At 42.7% G+C, this 20,976-nt stretch overlaps 1 protein-coding gene across 2 annotated transcripts in view; it reads right to left on the bottom strand.

The window, feature by feature from the left end:
- LOC139680507 (uncharacterized) overlaps window positions 1–20,073 on the bottom strand; it is a 31,742-nt gene extending 11,669 nt beyond the window's left edge. Inside the window, exons 1-9 of one of the 2 annotated variants that reach the window (XM_071573153.1) lie at window positions 19,974–20,073; window positions 9,719–9,823; window positions 9,035–9,121; window positions 8,032–8,205; window positions 6,522–6,670; window positions 4,311–4,487; window positions 3,291–3,717; window positions 2,950–3,112; window positions 605–716 (exon numbers count right to left, since the gene is read on the bottom strand). In XM_071573153.1, coding sequence (XP_071429254.1) covers window positions 605–716; window positions 2,950–3,112; window positions 3,291–3,717; window positions 4,311–4,487; window positions 6,522–6,670; window positions 8,032–8,205; window positions 9,035–9,121; window positions 9,719–9,796 — 1,367 coding nt within the window. In that variant the 5' untranslated portion in view covers window positions 9,797–9,823; window positions 19,974–20,073. Of the gene's footprint in view, window positions 1–604; window positions 717–2,949; window positions 3,113–3,290; window positions 3,718–4,310; window positions 4,488–6,521; window positions 6,671–8,031; window positions 8,206–9,034; window positions 9,122–9,718; window positions 9,824–19,865 lie in introns of both variants that reach the window. The other variant, XM_071573152.1, reaches the window with a different exon arrangement.
- Between the last annotated feature and the right edge of the window lie 903 nt (window positions 20,074–20,976).

Genomic DNA, 20,976 nt, shown 5'->3' with positions numbered 1-20,976 from the left:
CAGTGCTGCAGAAAGATGTTTCTGGTTTGAATGAGCCTTTCAGGTCAGTTTTTGAATGGCAGCAGGAGGGTCCTGCACCTTTCCCCAGCTCAGAATTGTGCACTGGTGTGGGGTGGAAGGGCTAAAGCCCCTGGGGCAGCAAGGAAACCTCTCCCAGAGTGCTGGGACACAAAAACATGTGAATATTCAGTGCCCTGCCCATGGCCCTTCCCACATCGGGCATGATCTGCACAAGCCACTCACAGGATAACATGAACTTCCTCTCACCTGTCTCTTCTTCCTGCTCACAAACCTTCCTACGTGCACACATGACTCTGCAGACTTGACAATTGCTCCTAAAATCCTGATCTGAATCAGGACATCAACCAAAATTATCTGATTCCAAGAGAAGCAGAAACAGCAATCACTTATTTCCTCACTTTCTTTGTCAGTGCCATCTTTCCCCAGCTCCCTTTAGCAAAACACTCAAACCTTCTCTCATTTCGAAGCAAGAAATTTTCACATCAAGTTTTCATGTGTATCTTCACACTATTGGCAGAAGGTTCTGCCTTCTCCAAAAGGTACCATAAAATCCCAAACAAACCACTGGACCCCCCCAAATTACCTCCTCAGTGCTGTGATCTGCTCATCTGTAAGGCCACCACTCTCCTCGTGGATGATGTAGAGTTTTTCTTTCAGCTCACTTGGTTTGATACGGAAACTTTTCAGAAAAATGTCTGGAGAAAAGGATTCTTATATTACTTGGAAGGAAAATCACCAAAATATCTCATCTATACTTAACAGATTTTTTTAAAAATTAAGAAAAAAACATAACTAGCAAACAGAAAAGAAACTCAATATATTTAGCAGCTGCTGTCATTAAAGCAAGAACTCAGTCTTTGTAGTTCCTTTATATTTTCATAACTGTAGCCAAGGAAAAACAAATTTCTGTCATAAGACAGTCAGTGCTTAAAACAGAACTATCAAGATACTATTAAGGGAAGGTACTCAATTCTTGGCCATATATATTTTTCTTGTACTCAGCTCAACAGTTAAAATAAATTTTCCCAAATAGCAACACAATATATTGGCACATTATATCTTGAATGTCACAGGAATTACATTTTCCATTTGTTTTGCTTTTGTTTACTTGCTTTGTTTCATTTCCAGCAAGAAAACTTACTCTGAAAATGAAGACAAACTAGGAAACAAAAGTTCTTCTTCTTAAAACCCTAAAATCTGATAAAGAGTTTTTATAATGTTTAAGACTTCTGTGCTGACACAGGGCTGGCTCATAAGATGCATTATGACAGGAAAATGGAAATAAAATGCCATTTGTAAGGATGTTGCCCCTCCAAAAAAATCACTTTTTCTTGTCAGTTATTCTTTAATTACTGTTTGTCTCCATCATTGATACTGAAGGTTGAAGGTAAAAAAGGAATTCCAAGGAACTGAAAAAAGAGAAAATGTTTAAATGCATGTCTCTTACTGATACCTGTGTCTGTATGGCAGAATTTTGTCTACCAGAACTAGAAAACTTGTCTTTTATTTGTATTTTCTCATACATTGCTCTTGAATTTAGTGTGTAAATCTACTCTCAGAACTCTCTTGTATTCAGAAATCCACTCAAATTCTCAAGAAATTTTAACCTACTGGCTCTTTGGAGCTTCATCTTTTTATTCATTAATTTAAGAACTGCAGTTTGCAGCACTTGCAGGAAGAGTAATGAGAATTCTCAGGCTCAAATTAACTTTTGATCTAAGTAATGTCCATTATAATAAATGTGTGCCAAAAATCTCCCTGATGGAACTTTAAGGATAAGATTAAGAAAGGGATGTAGAAAGTCCCAGTGCAAGAGGAACAGGATCAAAAGGAGGAATGGTGCTATTTGCAAACCAAAAGAAAGAAATTTCCTCAAAGAAACTGCAATAATGTAGATAAAAGTCCTATTACAAGATCCTTTTATCTGCAACAGCACTTTGGTATCACTCTCTTCCTTTTAACCCTTCAGATTGTTAGTCAAGGGATGCAATAATTCCAAGTTATCCCCATTTACAGTTCCCAATTAAAACTCCACACACTCTCCAAAATACATCCTTTCTTATTAACATTCACACAGAAGAAATCATTAAAACTTCAAAATTAACTGCCCCAAATTCTTTACACATGTAACAGTTCTTAAGACATCACTTGGTTACAGAAACTTTTGGAAAGAGAATTTTGGCAAGAGAAATCAGAGCAGTCTTGGAAGAACAATTACTTTTGCTCCTTTAATATCTGCCACTTCTCATCAAAGGGACTGAAAGACCTTTTCATCACTTTATTAGGAAGAGCAGAACTATGTGTTGAACCCCTTCATTAGCTGTGAAAGACTGTTCTTGGTCAGGCCTTTGACAGGATCCTCCCATGGGATTAGAGCAAAGGATGCTGTTGATGATGATTCAAGTCAGTCACTCACAGCCTGAAGCCTCAGCCAGAGAAAGGCCAAACATTCCTGTGACCTGGCATGGAGCTGCCTCAAAGGCTTCCTCACCAACCCACCTACACCTACAGGAATTTCTTGACCTCAGGACAGAGACTGAGCACAGCACTCTGAGTTCTGCCCCCCAGCCTGCTCCTGTCGATTTACTTTGCCTGAACAACCACAGAATTTGGAAAGCCTTTGAAGTCAGTCTGTCATTGACTTCTCAGGTGTCACAGATGGTTTCACACCTCCCCTAAGACAACATCACAGCTCAATGACACACCCACAGTTTGTACTAGAAAAGAAGCAGCTTTGGGCTTCACCTCTGCATCATGATGGACCACATGTGGAGCAACTGAGCCATGAGGTCTGTTTTTATAAATTAGCAAAAGGGCATTGAATTAAAATATGATCTAGACACAAGCTGGTCTCACTGCCTGTTGAATGGCAGGAAATACAAACAGCAAACACACAGAGGGGGACACAGTTCTTATTAACACACTTACTGAAGTTGTGGGCAACTTTCCGGTCTAACATGATGTGCTGATTCCCTGAAGGTTCACTGCCCAAAAATATTGCTGTGTCCTGGATCTGGAACTGTTCAATGAGTCTGGAAACATCTATCTTTTTCTTGCATGGGTCACATGATCCCCAGACAGACTTTTGAATCTAAAAATATAGGAGTGACAGAGGGTAAACAAAAAGCCAGAAGAACAGAGGCACTTTGTTCCATCCAAACACAGAGAAGGGGCATCCAGGTCATTTGTGGCACTGCTGTACTTTTATAACTATATATGTAATACAATGCATATAGTTTTAAGTTTTTTACCATCCATTTCATCCTCACCTTATCACAAGGAACAACATCCCAGTGAAAGGCTTTGGTTCTCTTTGCAGATGGAGAGAGGCTGCAGGGCTGTGGGAGGGCGGGTGGGGCTGGTGGTGCCTCTGCCCTGCTTGTGGGAAGTGCAACAGATGGCAATGCCGGGACATCTTCCCCCTCTGCAGGCTTTGGCTGGGCACCTGCACACTTGTTCAGACTGGTCCTTGCAGAACTCCCACCAAAGTGGAGATTCTTCTCTTTCTCTTCACTCACAGGTACAAAAAATTCCTCATAATCAGCTTCGGGGGAGCTGCATCCTTGAGAGCTCTCCTGAAGCTGGGAGGGCCCCTGGCACAGCTGACAGGATCTTTCCAGGAGAGACACCCACTCATTCTGGAGCTTGCCAACATCCTCTGGCCTGTTGCTTTGGACAGTTAAGGGGATTCGAAACCTGAAATTAAAGAATGTCCTGTATGAACCCAAGGAAGTGGCAATAACATGCTGACCAACAGAGCCACAGGTATCTCTGATTTCAGCAGGATGATGCTCAGCAGCTTTACCTGTCAAAGGAGCCCAGTACTGCTGACTGACCCTTTCAGACAGTTAACTGCTTACACCTCTAAGGTTAGAGAGCTGAAATTTTGCCATCTCTTGACTTTGTGGTGCAGTTACCTCATCATTCCTCTTCTCCACCTTGGGGGAAGGTGAACACCTTGCTCTGCTTGTTGCACAGGCAGAACCTGCTCACACCTGTGTCCTACCAAGCTGAACATACATCTCTTCACTGTCTCCTGACACAGCCAGACAAGTGGCTGTGGGCAGTGTTTCAATTTATGTTCTCACTTCCACAATGTGGTACTTCTGATTCCGCCTGAAAATCCTCATCAAATCACTGCAGAGCAATGGGAGGTGAGATCTGTGTGACTCTGGTGGCCTCATTTCTCCAGTGTTGTTATTTTATTCTGGAACATCGAGTTCCTCTGCTGCTTGCCCTTGTTTCAGGACTTCTGCTTTAACAAATTATTATTTACCAAATATACTTACAAATAATGGTGATCTTTGGTGTGAACTGAGAAGGAGCTGCATCCATTCTCCTTGCTGACACTCACATCACCCCCTGACAAGTCGACTGTGCTTGTTGCAGGGTCTGCAGCCCTGTGCTTTCCTCCCACACCTATGCAGTGCAAAGTCAGTTCTCCATCACGTAGTTGCACCAGGTACCTGAAGGATGACAAGTGCAGATAAAGTTCATTTTTCTTTGATTACTTATTTACACAAGCCTTGCCTTTATTAAAGCACTTTCTAAGGTCAATAAATCTCCACTTTTTTACAGCAACTTCCATGGAACAGACAACAAGTATCAATACTAAAGCATAAAACCTATTCTTATTATTTGAGGGTGGCTTCTTCTCATCTGACACAAGGAAATTGTGACATAAAATCTGAACAGCCTGCCATGCCCAATGAGAGCTAAAACTAAGACCTGACCATCAATTAAAATTCACATGAGTCCTGCTAATTTTTTAGCCATGCTGTGTCCCTGCCACTCCACTTACTCCTCTTGTATGTTTGTGACTATGAGCTTTTAAAGGAATGCACTCTGTGAGTGAGCAGTGCATAACATGAGAAGGCTGCAGAGTTTGTCTCCCAGATTTCACTGCCACCAAGTTTGGTTTCCAGTCAGTCCAATATCCCTCCCTCCTGGAAATCCTGTTGCTCCATGGGAACTCATGCTGGTCCCATGAGTCACTTGGAAGGAAAGGGTCAAGGCTCAAGGGCTTCCATCAGAAATGACTGTGCCAAAATTGAGATTAAACCTATTTAAATGAGAAATTAAACTTGGAAAAAAAAATTCCTGAACATACACAGCTCCTATTACAGCAGAATCTTCTGCTTCAGTGTCCCCTCTGGGATTCTGTTCTGCTGCTCATAACAAAGGTCCCCCATTCAACAGCAGGTGGGGCCTTACTGTATGTGGAGTTTATTCTGGTATTTCTATCAAACCTTCCTTTTCCTGCACTCTCTCTTCAAGGTGTGGCTACTTGATTAAGGTGTTCTATGAGGAATTTAAATAAGTTTAGCTGCTTCAGAAGAATTAAACATAAACTATAAACTGCATCTATTCCCACATAAACAGTCAAAGTGATAAGAATTGTTTAATGGAACTGGCAGTTATATTGATCTCTCCTTTCTTTAAGGCAGGGACTTATAGTTTAATCGGATCTCCAGACGCTTCCACTATTATTTACTTTGCAAAAAAAAAAAGAAAAAAGAGAGAGAATTAATATCAAGAAGAAAACAACAAGGGCTTTGCTTCACAAGATAAATAAGAATCAATTTTTTTTTGTTAACAAACTTGTTAAGGGTTGCAAGGTAACAAATCCTGAACACACTTGAGGATGGTGTTTACAAGACATACAGTGGTAGCCTTTTAAAAACAATTAAAATCATTTCTTGTGAACAGTAAAGTGTGTTGAGATAATTGCCCATTGCAGATAATTACAATGTTAAACTTTTTCATTAGCTTTTGCTAGACAGATTTCCCCCCCCCCCCCCTTTCTCTCCTTTAACAGCATAAGCAATTCCCAGGTATTTTAGGAGCTGGCTCAGGGAAGGGGGTGTTTGTCTGTGGGATGGGAGGAAACTATGCAAAAGCAACAGGGCTGGTTCACTACTTCAGCAACAGAACAAGCAGAAGTAAAAGTTATGCTGATTTGTGATAGTTTGGGGGTGGAAATGGTGGGGACACTCCATTCCCTACTGAATAATGGTCCCTGTCTCCAAACCCACCAACCCATCAGGCCACCACAGATGGGCACCTCCCAGGAGGGGAGTTCAGGACACTGTGAGAATGAATTCTGAATTTTGGGGCAGCTGTTTGACCAATGTGAGTCAATATTCTTGAGAAGGACTTCTATACTTTTCCAGTCTCTCCTGTTCTCTCCATTCTCAGTAATAAGAAAAAGGAAAGACATAAAGATAAAAAAATCCCACCACTAGAATCCCTCTGAGCACCATCGTTGTTATATATTTGTGTTGCTAATCAATCACCAGGCTGGGGCACACACCAGAACTTTGGGTTATTGGGTACCACTATTGCACTGAAAGTTAATGTCAATATTTCCATCTCATGCAGAATTACCATCTACCTTTTCACTTCCAAAAGCAATTAAATGATTGACTTATTATCAGCCACTTAAAATCTCAATGCATGTATCAGAAGTGTTAACAAAAGCCACAGCCCAGAGTTCATACTTCACCCATTCAGTGGATGCAAAACTGTTCTGCTGCAAATCCAGCAGCCCTTCATGGATCACATCACATTCTGCAGGTCTCCCAGAGCAGAATTCCACTGGTCTCTTGCATGAATTGCTCTGTAAAACTCTGCTCAGAAGGTATATTATCTAGATCAAAAGTGGCAGCAGAGAGAGAATATTTTCCATGTTAGTTCCCTTGAATAAGACATCCATAGTTGGATTTTTCAAGTACAAAGGGGACAGAGAACACTCTGAGCCACAGCCAAATAGGAAAGATAAATTAACAGAAAATGAGTAAAATCTTGTTCTATGAGACTAAACTACTTAACTGCAATTTGGCTTTATGCCCACAAGTCTAAACCTGTCAATGTAAGGAGAATATAATTTTATTTTAGAGGAATTACTGTAAAACATAACTTTTTTCATTTGTATATAAAGCAATCTAGGACAAAGTTCCTGTTCAGATCAGTTCAAGCCCAAGTAGCACCTGTTTGTTTTAGCTGGAAATCTCAGACAAACCCAGCAGCAAAATGAAGGCTTGGCTAAGACTGCCTTCCTCTGCTAATTGTATAATTAGTGTTAATTTTGATGGTAAAAGATGAACTACTAGGTCCTCTTCACAGCATCAGGATGACCTTGTTCATTCTGAAAAGCAGACATTTTTAAGCAATGCCTTACACAGAGAATAAAAGTGCTCAGAAAGTTTCAATTAAGATTCAACTGTGCACGCCATGGGAGTGTTTTGCTTGTTTTCAGACACTCCCAGAAGGGTTACATTCAAGGTGTAGTTGCAAAACTGCATCCACTTTCCTATCATGTCTTGGGCTGACTTTACATCTCCAGTGTTTGTGAACTGCACCAAAATCCTAAAGCCCAACTTTATCCTGAACTCCCCTTCCCTTTGTTCTGTGCATTCTGTGAAAGGATATTGAGGTGCTGGAGCGAGTCCAGAGAAGAGCAACAAGGCTGGTGAAGGGACTGGAGCACAAGTGCTGTGGGGAGAGGCTGAGGGAGCTGGGGGTGTTTAGCCTGGAGAAGAGGAGGCTCAGAGGTGACCTCATCACTGTCTAGAACTACCTGAAGGGAAGTTATAGCCAGGTAGGGGCTGGTCTCTTCTCCCAGGCACTCAGCAATAGGACAAGGGGGCACGATGGGCTCAGGCTCTGCCACGGGAAATTGAAGTTGGAGATCAGAAAAAAATTTTTTACAGAGAGAGTAATCAGGCACTGGAATGGGCTGTCCAGAGAGGTGGTGAATTCACCATCCCTAGAGATTTTTAAATGCAGATTGGCCAGGGCACTGAGTGCCATGGTCTGGTAAAGGGACTGGAGTTGGACCAAGGGTTGGACTCAATGATCACGGAGGTATTTTCCAACCCAATCGATTCTATGATTCCTCGTTTTTTGCTGGCACAATGCACAGCATAACAATGACTGGGACCTGCTGGGTGCCCCCAGCACTTCAGCTGCTATTTATGGCAATCTGCCCATGGCACTGTAAAAACTTACCTTCCTTTTGTCATCCAGAGACACAGCTTCCAGCTCATAGTCCTGCCTCCCGTGGAACACAATGCTGAAGCGCCTCCTCTCAGTGTCTTCACAGCCTTTGACTTGAGAGAAAGGGAACTGCTTCTTAATAATTCCTTTTTCTATGTTAAAGATGGTCCTTGTGTTGAAATCAATCTGGAATAGAGAATTCTTCATTACTTGACTCCATCACTTCTTGTCTTTGGAAGGCAAAGACAACACCCCAGTATCACCATGCCCAGGCATTTAGATAAAGAACCAGCTTGAAGTAAATAGGATAAAAAATGACGTCCCATCATCCAGATACTGTACAATATTTGTTTTAGTTACACAACAAACAGATATTCATTGTAGCTGTGTTTCCCTGTCTTTTTTGATGAATATGCATCAATTTATCACTCTGAAATAATACTTCTTTTTAAACTCTCCTCATCTCATACAACCCAGTGCAGAAACTTCCCGTTCAGCAGCTGTGGGAGCCCAAACTAATGGCAGGAGCACCTCAGCAGAAAAGGAAAGAATAACCAGAGACAAACTGCACAGTCTTCCAAATGCACCTTCTGAGCATTCCGGGGACATTTCCTCCCAAGGTTTTAGAGAGCACAGTGGAGGTGCTGTCCTGTCAAAAGGCACAGATATTTAGGTGTGTTTACATCACTTCTGTGCATTTACTGTTGGTACTTAATAACAACTTCCAGGCAGAGCCCATTATCATCCATCATCCTGGGGACAAATCATGTTTTGCAAGGGTGAAATAACCCCTTTGCTCATCAGGTCCCTTCCACAGCCTTCACAGGGGCCTCAATGCAGGTCTTACACCCAGAATATTTTGGTGTAAAAGGCTGTGAAGTTTTTCATTCTCTTGCACCTCCCTGATGGGCTGCTGGAACGTAAGATTTCTTTAAGCTGTCTCCTAACATCTACCCACCAACCTAAGCAGAATATGTTTTTATCTATTGCTCCAAATGTGAGAGTTTTTAGTTACCTGCAAAATTCGTTTCTGCCACCGATAGTGTTTGTATTTGTAGATGATGAAGTTAAATTGTGATCCAGTTAACAAATCCTGGGAATCCTGAAAAACAGAACTGAAATCAGCAATAACATCCAGCACTGGGCTAATGTTTGTCCACCCAAAGCCAAACATGTTCTCAGGTGAAATCTCCATCGATGGCAGTGTTCAAACAGAGGCTTTGCAGAATTCCACATGGAGATACATGGAAACATCCTCCTGGCCTTTGTTAACCATGTTAGCCAAGATGGAGACAGAATATTTCCAAGGGCATGGAGTGCCAGGACAAGGGGAGTGGCTTCACACTGAGAGTAAGGTTAGACTGGAAATCAGGAAGAAAATCTTCACTGTGAGGGTGGTGAGGCACTGGAATAGAAGCTGTGGCTGTCCCAGCCCTGGGAGTGTCCAAGGTCAAGTTAGACAGTGCTTGGAGCAACCTGAACTAGTGGAAGGTGTCCTTGTCCCTGTTACAGCATCTCCATGGAATATCCATTACACAGGACACAGGCAGCATTAGCCATTAGTACCTGTCCTATTGGGTTAGAAACTTGAGTGCATGTGTTTGCACAAGCTGGGATTGTACCTTTGAAGGCAACGTAGACATGCTCCTAATTCTCATACATTTGAGTATCTTGCAAAGGATCAGAGGAATGACCTTACCTTGTCAGCATAAACCTCTTTCTGTGCCAAATGCAAGGCCCCCTCGATGCTCACTTCTTTATTTTTCACCATGTTCATAATTTTGAGGATCTTTTCCTGGCTTAACTGGAAAAAAAAAAAGTCAATTAAATGTTTTCAGATTTTTTTTTCATGTGGCTGTGGAGGATACAGAGGGCTCGTGACAGTTCCAGCTCCAGTGTCTGCCATAAAATTACAATTTCATTCCTATTTTATGTTCTATCGACAACCTGCCCAGCAAATATAATCTCCCTTTGAAACCTGGTGGAAATCCACAAGATATATCAAATATAAAGGGGGTTTCACAATTTCAGGGGATGGGCTGGTACCATCCAGAGGTAAAACTGCCAGAAGAAAATCTTTTTTAGTTAGAAAACCTGGCAAGAAGCAAAAACAACAATTTTACACACTTGCCTGTGTCTTACTCTGAGTATGAAGCCCTGTACACAAGCCAACATGAAAGAAAAATCAGAAGCTTTTGAAATGTTCAGAGTGAAAAGGGGGCAAATTGCTGTGGTTGGCAGGAGGTGCAGCTGTGACATGAACTTAATGCCCCACATTAACAAAGCTGGTGTTGCACTTCCCCTTTCTTGGACCAAAAGAGCTGCATGTGCTGTCAGTAAGCTCACACACAAATTTCTGTCACTCCTGAGTGAGCCACGTGGGTATTGCAATGGCAAACAGGAATCAAGCAAAGAAAAAAGGCCAGTGGAGTCACCAGGGAGCCAGAGGAGCTGCTGTTACACCACTGGTAAAGCTCTTTCACAGGCTTTGTAGCAGGAATAAACAATCACCCTTTGAGACAGACCAAAAAAGGCTCCCGTGTGTGATACCCATTCCTCAACAGCAGCACAACTGAGAATTAGGAAGGAGTGAGTAGGTTTTACCACCAGAGCTTGGGATATTTTATCCAGCAGCTCCACTGCTCAATTAGCAACAACATCCGACATTCCCTTCCCCTGGAGAGCGACTTCATCACCAGGAGAGGAATTACTGCAGTAAAGTCTTTCTTCCAAATCATCCTTTTCAAACACTTCCAGGTGAACATCCAGGCAAAAAGCTCACCCCAGGCTGTGCAGGAGCAAGGGGCAGGGGCAGGGGCAGGAGGGTTGGGAAGGAGCTGCAGCTGCCAAGGAACCTGCACCTGCCTCTGCTTTGCCTACACCTACGACTCTCCACAGACAGAGCAGCTCCTCTCTGAAGAGCCCAGCAAGGCAGCCCTGCAGCACAAGATCCTCTCAGGATCACACAGAATTGGTGAGGTTGGAAAAGCCCTCCAAGACAAGCAATTCCAAGATGTGAGCCATCCCCACCTTGTCAACCAGACCAGAGCGCTGAGTTTCTGTGCAAGGAATGTCCAGTCACTCCTTGGTCACCTCCAGGGATGGGTTTTTATTGAACACCTCGAGGGAGGTGTTCCTTGGACACCTCCACCCATCCAAGCACCACAGCCACCTGCCACAAGCCTGCTGGGCCACATGATGACAACCAGTCCCACCACAGAGCTCAGGGACCAGTAAGTGCACAGATTCTTCCTTTGTCCAAACCACACTCCACCAAACACACCATCCAAATTTGTAACACCTCAGCCAGTTTCTGATCAACAGACACACTGGTTTTACAGCTCACAAATAAACCTGGGAGTAAAGGAAATATTTTGTTTTTAAAGCCTTGGAATTTTCAATGCTAATATGAAGGTAACTTATGGCATAGCTCCCAGCTGCAAACAGTAATGTGAACAGAGAGGAAAGAATGAAAGCAGCCTGGTAATTCATTCCCACTTGCAGAGGCACAGGAGGTTCTTACAATGACCTCCACACTCAGTATTTGAATATTAAAGGGCCGTATATTTACAACCTCACATGCACTGTGTAGGATTAGATCTTAACAAGATGATTCCCCACCAAACAGGCTCTGAGTGAGTAAACAAGCATATGGGTATATTTGAATTGAAAAATATAGTTTCCTCAGGGCTGAGCTCTGCCAGCTTTAAAGAGCAAGATCCTATTTATTCAGCATAGCAGCTCTTGAGAGGAAGTTGTATTTTTCCCTGTTCAGCCTTTGGAATGCAGAAAAGTTCAAAGATTTTTTACAGCAAGGTGACAATTTTTTCCAAATTTATTTTTTAATATATTTTTTCTTTTTAAAAATTTGCAGAAAGGCAGGTATGTTTGGCTCTGTGAAGTACTCAACTCTTCATCCTCCTTGCCTTCACCAAAGTCTCCTTTAGACCAGAATACAACTCTACCCAAGGCATGAAAGCAACTGAGAGCATCTCCTAATTTGCTCAATAATAATGTAAGAAGACAAAGTTTACAAAAGAGAAACAAATAATTCTGTGTATTTCAAATGCAGGAAGGTTAGTTAGGAACTTACACCACTGACAGAGCCCATTCCCCAGAAAGCACAAAAAGGCAGCTTATTTTTAACAGCACCAGTTGTTTTACTACCTCTGTTAACTCCCTTTCTCTCTGCACATCTGTAACCAGAAGGAAAACACTTCAAAAGACAAGAGAAGCAAAAAAGGCACTTTTCAGCTTATGAGAACTGTCAAAATTATTTGTCAGAAGTCTGCCTGGCTCACTTAGGTTTGTGACAGCCACACGTGGTATTTTCACTTGCAAACAAGACTTGAGTAACAGATCCTGACCTTTATCATTTTGTATCTGTGGGGCTTTTCTCTCAGCATGACACAGTTTTTGTAGTGTTCCTTCTTGACAATTTTTGTAGTGTTCCCTCTTGTATTTGTTTTGGTTAAATTTTTCCTTAGAAAGAAAACAAATTCGTCATATAATCCACTGAAATGCCACTAAGTCAGTCAATGCTGTGTTGCCTAATAGAATGTGACTGGGGCACCCAAACAGAATGCTGTTCTACAAGGCTGGATCCCAAAACTGGGGAAAAAATTAAATGTTTCCATTATAAAGCAGGCACATTAAGGAAATACATGAGATTGTGTTCATAATACATCCATTCACCTGCCAGGTTAAAGCAGCTTGTTTAATGCAGATTAAATTGTCATCACCCACCCAAAATTCAGCCCAGCCACGCAAGTGACTCCACAGAAAAACCAACGCTCACAATTGAAGGAAGAGTGTGGGGCTCCAAACATTCTCTGGAATGAGAGGTGAGGTTTTTATATTTTTGGCCTAGGCATGTGAGAAAATATTTTTAGTGGTGAGACAAGAGATTTCTGGCTTATTCTGGGGCAGCTGCCAACACAGCACTGCACAGGAGCCCTTCCAGGGCTTCCTGCCCTCCCCATTCCCCCAGCACAGCCTCACAGGAGCCTCTCAGAGGATGCCCTGGAAGAGTTTGCATGTGGTCTCCAGGCTGTGAAAATATCACTATAATGACTCCAGAAGGGCCCCCTGACCTTCCTGAGCCGAAATGAAGAAAAAGGGGTTAAAGCCACGTCATCTGAGCCATTCACAGCTGGTTGAGCAAGGCAGTGGAAGGCACCCAGGACATGGGTAACTGCTCAAGGATGAGACAGCTCATGTGTTCCTCTGCATTTAATACACACTGGTTCACATCCCCCAGGAGGGCTGGTGCTCCTATGCACCCACCTGAGGTACCTGGGCTTCTCCAGGGGGCGATTCAACCTGCCTTGTTGTGTGAAAACACTTCCCCTTCACTGCCTGGAGAGGACTTTGAGCTGCGTGGCTTTTACTCTGCTTATTCTTATTCTATGGGTCCTCCTGCCTGAATCACCACAACATGACAGTAGCCTAATGCAAGGATGCTCCTGGAATGTGAGCACTACCCCCTGGAGATGGAGCAGGAGCCGTGGCCGTCAGTCAGCCCTGCACACGATCACAGTCACTGCAAACACTGGCAGTGAGACACTGTCAGCTTTGCTTGGGAGGAGATCACAGCTAATCTGCACCAGCTCTAGCATTTCCTGTGACAACAAAGCCAAGCCATGCAGAAATCCTGCTGCTCCCTGTACAAATGAGGAGTGATTTCTATTCAGGGCTGGTGAAGCTTTTTGCTGTTAAGCATTTCCTTACACTTGTCCTTATTAAACATTAACAGTGTAGAACATCCTCATCTGCTCGCTGCAAGGAGCAAGGGACACAGCAGCTCCTGGCTGTGCAGGGCCCAGAAGGGGAGGCTGGGCTGGCAGAGCCTGTTCCTCACCCTCTGTGCTCCACAGCATCTCTCTTTTGGCCCTTCTTGGGTCAGTGCTCCAAGGGGACTCAAGCCAAGGAAAAAAGGTCAAGCAGTTGCTCCGTGTTGCATTACAGAGATCTCATGAGCTCCTGAGCAGAACTCTGAATGCCAATATTGTCCCCAGAAATAAAAATATCCTGCATTAACATTCACACCTGACATCTTTTATCCAGCACTGGGTCATCTTTTCATTCATTTTGGAGTCTGTTTTTAAGACAGCTTTGAACAATAGAAGATTTTGGGTTCTGTCCAGAACAGCAGGATAAAGTGACTTTGAGGTAAAGCCTTCTGGGCATTTTCTGTTGACTCAGTGCCTCCCAGCTCCAGTGCACAACACTTTGTGCAAAGCAAGTTGAGCAGATAACCTTAAAAAATTGCTGGGATGTAATGCAGTGATCAACCTGTGATGAAATTTAGAGTAGCAACTTCCTCTTCTAAGCTCTGCAATTAAAAAAACCATGTCTTTCTCTTTTGTTTCTTTTTTTAAAATCAAAGGCATGGCTTAGTTTACAATAGATATTTGTGCTCCTCACCATATTGTGCTGAACTCACTCTGCCTACATGTTGAATGTGTAATTTAAGTGATTTTAAAGACAGTGGATGCCACCTGGGTTGTTTTAACATTCCAGTTTGGTGTTATCAACTTTCATCTCCAAATATCTTCACTTTCACCAAACTTGGCTCAACATGTTCCCATAGATTTACAGGGGAGGGGCTGTTCCCTGTGACTGGGATTTCTGAAAGGCCCTCACTTGTCACTTCCATGGAATGTCAATCCAGGTGACTGATGTGGTATTTTGCTGTGGCAATGCCATCCTTTGCAGCCAGGCCTAGAGACAGACTAATATTATTTGTCAAACAGAGCTGCTATTCATCAAGTAAATTATCCATCTGTAATAATGGTTTGCATTATTTGTTCAGCTCTGTATCTGGCTGAATAGCATATGTCAGCATCTATCCAAAGATGAAGGTATTCATCAAACAGTACCTTGATTTCCTTGAAAATACTGGAGATTCTGGCACTTTCAGAAGGAGCCAGAGGAGCCTAAAGATATTTTGTAATAATTTATTTCCTATCAGTATAAAGGTTTGGAGTGATTGATTATAACAACATAAATAAACCTGAAAGAGCTATTCTCAAAAATATCCAGGAACTTCAAATGGTGCCCAGTGCCATGCACACAGCACAGTGCACAACACCAGCTACTTCACCTCCTTCCAGCACTGAAAATATCACCAGCTTGAAGAATCTCAAAGCCTTAACATTTCTCAAAGCTCCCTCTGAAAAACTGACATTTTATAGGTCTCACATGAAGCAAACACTTCAGACTCTCCCTCAATCACCACTTAACAGACCAGCATGGCCCCTCCTGCTCCAGCAGTGCTGAGAACTTGTCAGGAAATGACACTCAGAAAGTAATTACCAGAGTTCCATGGGGGGAACTCGGAGGATAAATTGAGGAGAGTTGCACGGGAGACTGACTCTACTTTGTACTCCTCAGCTTTTTATTCTTGATCCAGTGATGGACTAGAGATTTTGGTTATTAAATTTGCAGGCTTTGACATGAAGGTGGAAAGAATTACAAGAGGGTTGCAAGGGGGATTCAAATCCAAAACAACCCTGACAAATGAGAGAAGCAATAATATATAATTCAGTAAGAAGGAACGGGGGGGGGGGGGGGGGGGGGGGGGCAGGGGGGAGAATCCTGATTTTCAGCAGGAATTACCAGCTTCACAAGCACTGGCTGAAGCACAAATTTTCTGCAGAAAAAGACCCAGAAGTTAGAGCAGCTTGCAAAGTGACGCCAGTTACCAACATCAAGCTGTTGCAGTAAAAGGGAATATCCCTCAGGGAGGTTCCAGTCAGCAGCACAGCCAAGACAGGACTCATCCTCCAGCACTCAGCACTGCTAAAGGATTCTGCTGGAATAGGGGGAAGTTTTCCATTCCTCCTGACAAAGAGTTGGAGGAGTCCAGCTCAGGACAATGAAAACAATCAGAGCTTTGGCACAATGTGATTTACAAGGGAAGAGAGGAAGGACTGGGGTTGCAGAGCCCAGTGTGGTGGGATGAGAGGGAAGAAAATTGAAATGACAGCAAAAGAGCCTTGGAAAACAGTAAGGGTAACACTGAGCTCTCTGGAGAAAACTATGGAATCTCCCACTGCAAAGCAACTTTTAAAAGAATTAAACAAAATCTTTATGGACACTGTGGGGTGCAAAAGCCTTGGGTGGTGCTTTGACAGGTGCCTTACTAGTTTTGTGCCATACCCAACCTCCTTCTCCTTTGAGCCACATTTTCCACACTTGTTTTGCATTTTAATTCAGTGCAAAGAACAGGTGGTTTCACTGCTCTTCAAAGTGGCAGTCAGAGATTTCAAAGATTTCAGAAAACTTCACCAGCTAATGAGTGTTTATTTCCAAGGCAGAAATGCCCCCTGGAAATCCCTCCTTCCATGTGCTGCCTCAGCAGAACCAACAGCTCAGCATCACCACTGGGATGAAACACCAAAGAGCAAGACCAACACAGAAACCTTTTGCAGAAAATGAGGAGTTTGGCCCTCCCAAAGCCTGATGTGCTGCTGAAATTCCTGGGTTCTATTGACTTTGCTGCTTCACCTCATGTTAGGCAGGTGCAATTTTAAAGAAAAGTTTTCAAAAGCCTTCAGAGACAGTTTTACTCTGAGAACATTCAGTGCAAGAGTAAAACTCCCATTGGTTTCAGTGTCCTACCCCCACTGAAACATACAGTTTGTGTCCTGAATATTTTAAATTATACTTGATTTCAAAACAATACTTAAGTAATACTTAGCAATGTCTTGGTGTACCGAGGTACAATTTAAATGCTATACTACAAAATGGACTGAAATAGAATAAAGAGGGTGGCTCACATAGAAATATTCCAGTTTGTTAAAATAATAATGTTCTAGGCCTTTAACTACAGCAATTAAAATAACCCACAGTGATAAGAACTATTGAGGATTATCATACTTGCTTATTAGCATGATAGTCAGGTTAATCTTGGACTATTTAACAGCAACATCTAATCATTTTGGAGAAAAACATGCACCCTTCTGCTCACAGGTTTACAATCTCATCTTGGGCCCTAGTACCTTGTAAAAGAAAGATTCATATCAAGCAAGAGCCAGACAGCTAAAATTATTAAATGCTTAACCAGACTCATTTCGTTATAGCCCAGGTTTATTAGATCCATTAGTTAACACCTGCTCAGCCAGAAGCAAGAAGTGCAGCACAGAGAATGTGCCACTGACTTCATGCAGATGAGGATCCAGGGTCCTCATGAGTTTTACATTAATTTGATGGAACATTTAATGAACAAACCTTTCATTATATTCTAATCAAAACACGACTGAGAGTTCATGGAAAATCCCCAATGAGCATCCCCCTGTTCATGGGTCATTTCTGACCTAACTTTTCCTTTTCCCCAGGATTCTGGTTTGTTAATAAATCATCCTAGTTAAATATTTAGGTAAAAAGGGGCTATTTCTCCTTATCAATCTCCTCCTAAACTCCAGCCAATTTAACCAAATACGATCCTTGTCAGTACAGATGTTTTTGTTGTGTTCTGAGTCCTTGCCTCCAAAAGGACACTACATTTTCCAAACAGGGTTAGATTCCTCAGGATCAGTTCTCTGGACATCCGTTTAAGGTGAATTTTAAACTCTTTTCTTAAACTCAGTAAATAATTTCAGTTCAGAAAAAGGTTGGCAATATTCATTGTGCTCCCAGTTTCAGGAACCAGGGCAATGTTGAGGATGAAACAAGACAGATGAAGCTCCAAAAGGCTCAGTAGCAGGAAAAACAACTGAGGGACTTCACCTTTGCCTGGGTGATGAGGAAGACAAACCTCAGGATGTGTTTCATCCCTGTCCCTCATCCTCTTTGCTTAATGGGCTGTTTCCTGCTAAGCAGCAGACATGAAAATTCAGAGCTCTTTCAATCTTGTCTTACCTCTCCCCCAAGCTTTGAGGTGTTTTCAGCTGTATCATGGAAAGGTGAGCTCTGTTTCCCACACAAACTGGTTCCACATTGGTGCTTTAGTCTGGCTTTAAGTATAGGTACAGCCTAAAAGTAACATGCACTGATAGAGCATTTCTCACTGCAGAACCCACAGACAACCAGGTTCCAACAGCAGCAGGACCAAGAGAGCTGAACTGCCTCAAGTCCTCTGCACTGGTTGATATCTGATGTTAACTGCAAGGAGTAGATTGTTCTGGACAGTCAAGACATCACAAGCCCCAGGAGATCAGCAGAGCATCCTTTCTGATTTGTAGTCTGCCAAGGGCAGCCCATCTCAGAGGCTACAAGAGCTGCTCCCAAGGCTGGGCTCACATTCATGAATATACATCTCAAAAGATATGGGATCATTTGGCATTTTTAAAATGGAATTGATCCCTTGGTAGGTATACAGTGAAAATCTGCTTTAAGATACCTTGGAAAAGATATGGGAAATAAAAAGAAAAAAAATGGGGGAGAAAAAAAAATCTATCACCTGAGAGAGGTGGCCTTTAACAAAAAGTCTAATGAAAATTGTAGGGGAAAGCCATGGGGATAAAGTACTTTAAAGTAGTTCATTAAAGTAAGGCAGGGTGGAAAGCAAAAGGTCTGACAGCCATTCCACCCTGCACCTTGATCTTCCCAGCTCTCAAAGACTCACATGAAAAACCTTAGGAAGACATACAGTCAAGTTTTACAAGGAGCCCACAAAAAGTTTAAACCACATATTTTTCTCAGGCACAGTTTAGCTTTGCAAATACTTTGGTGCTCCTACAACCTGAGCTTTGTGCCTGTGCTTTACTGCAGCCCTGAGGGAGTGAAAGAGAGTGAGAAGTGGCACCATCTGGTTGTGGTTTCCTGTTTTCAGCCTCTCATTCATGTAAGCCCTTTCTGGTAGCAACCATTTGGTTATTTCCACATCTGTGCTGCCCTCGACCTCCCCAGAGGTACCTGAGGGAAGAAATGAGGGCGATGATTCCTCAGCTGCCACTTGTGCCTGTGTGTTGATGCCAAGCAATACACACACAGGCTGCAGAGAGAGGGAAAACATTCCCAGGCTGGGCTGGTGCCTTCCCAACACCTCTGTCACCAACAGCTTCTCCAAACAGGTCCCAGCACCTCAGTATCTCCTTACACTGAACAGGGCCAGGTGGGACCTGCAATTTTAGAACACTTCAGGTTCTGCTACTCCAGGTGCAGCACTGAGTACCTGTCAGGCTCAAGGACTCAGTCTCTGGATCACCTGTCACACTGCAACACAATCATCCCTTTTCCTAATTGCTCTGTACTCCAGATCCCACAGCAGGGACCTCTGCCAATACATCCCATCAGCTGTCCCAGTTAGAGAGGAGTTTTCCACTACTCAGTTCTGCAGATAACAGACTTCCCAACTCCCAAATATTGAAACAAAGAGAATTGCTGCAAGACTCTGTACCTGGCAGGCACTGAAACAAATCCAGGAGTGCTGCAAGCTGATGTATATTCAATTCTGGCATATCAACCACTTCAGATTCCACTATGATTACCAAAAGGCTGCTTTTGCCTATAACATAAACCACCTTTTTCTCCCCTCCAATTACCTTATGGAAATTTTTAGCACAGATAATATAGAGTATTAATAAATCCTCTCTAGCCTGGCAACAGAACGACTGATTTTGTCTCTTTGTCCCTCTTTGTATCAGGAAAACAGCACACGTTTCAACTTTCTTAAGAATAAAGCCCAGAAAGATGTTGTCTCATACACACCTTCTGCAAACAATTTCCGATACATTCGACCACTCTGAGCTCACATCACATAATAATCAATTACATCAAACAATGTACCGCAAATTCCTTGCCAATAAAGTACAAAGTCATTTGCAGGCTCTGAAATGCCTCCCCCACTTACGCACAACAAATAGCACTTTCTCACAAGCCATAACAGTTTCTGCCTTTACCTGTGAAAAAGTGTCTTGTGTTCTTGTATTATCCATGTCTGTGAAAATTCTATTTGTTTCATCAGTATCCTACAGGGCTGCAAAGTACAGTTTATTCATGAATCACACCTGCTTGTCCCCAGCACGCTGCTCGTTCTCTCTGCTTCTCTCTCTTATGAAATCTTGCAGCCAATGGCTTTTATTAAATGTTACTTCCTTTTATGCTGAGAACTGAAAGAAACAATAATGATGCTTTGCTTCCTTATGGCAGCTTTGTGAAAAGACAAAAAAATGTAGAAGTTGTTTGCTTGCTTTTCCTGAACTGTTATTTATATTCTGGTGACTTCCTGCAATCACCCAGCCATGAATATTGAAATTATGATTTATTACTGTACATTGGATCTATTTGAACACCCAACATGTTAGTTACCCAAACAAATTCCGTGCTAAATGTAATGAAGTTTGCCTGAGGAACTACAAATACAGGGCTCAATTTTCCCAGCTGTGTTTTTATGCACAGCAACAGTCTTTAAGAAGTCTTCAAACTCCAGCATGAACATGTGGATACTGGATGAAAGCACAGAGGCACCTGCAGCTCAATGTACAAGTTTTCTGTAAAGATAAAGAGCATTTTAAACTTTGCCTTTGCTATCTGTACTGGAGGAAACAGTCCAGTGATGAGAAGAGGGAGTTATTGGTAAGACATTCTTGAAATCTAACCCTGGCTATGACAAAAATGGTTCAGCAGCTACAGGGAAAATACAACTCAGTCTCCTCACTGATCTCTGGTGGCTTCTATTACATCACAGAACCACACCAAAATCAATTTGCAGATGAAAAGTTCTGAATAGACAAGGCTGGAAGGTGGACTCTTCAGATTTTGAAATTTCTCCTCCTCCAAACAGAGGCAAAGGGGGGAAATCAAAAGCTGTGAAGTATCTCCTGCAAAGCACAGTTCTGAAGAAGTGAGAGGAATTGAAACATTTGGGGTTGATGACAGGTCTCCTCCCTCTGCACGTCTAGAGGCAGCTTTTTAATAGAAACACAGGACGTTGAGAAGTTCAGTGCAGAAGAGGTGCCAAGGGCTCAGCCACCTGAGGGCAGTGCCTGGCTCAGCCCAGCATAGCCCCAA

The sequence above is a fragment of the Pithys albifrons genome, chromosome 18, assembly GCF_047495875.1.
Source record: "Pithys albifrons albifrons isolate INPA30051 chromosome 18, PitAlb_v1, whole genome shotgun sequence".
NCBI lineage: Eukaryota > Metazoa > Chordata > Aves > Passeriformes > Thamnophilidae > Pithys > Pithys albifrons.
The sequence above is the reverse complement of the archived record's forward strand: the minus strand, read 5'-3'. Positions and strand labels throughout refer to the sequence as shown.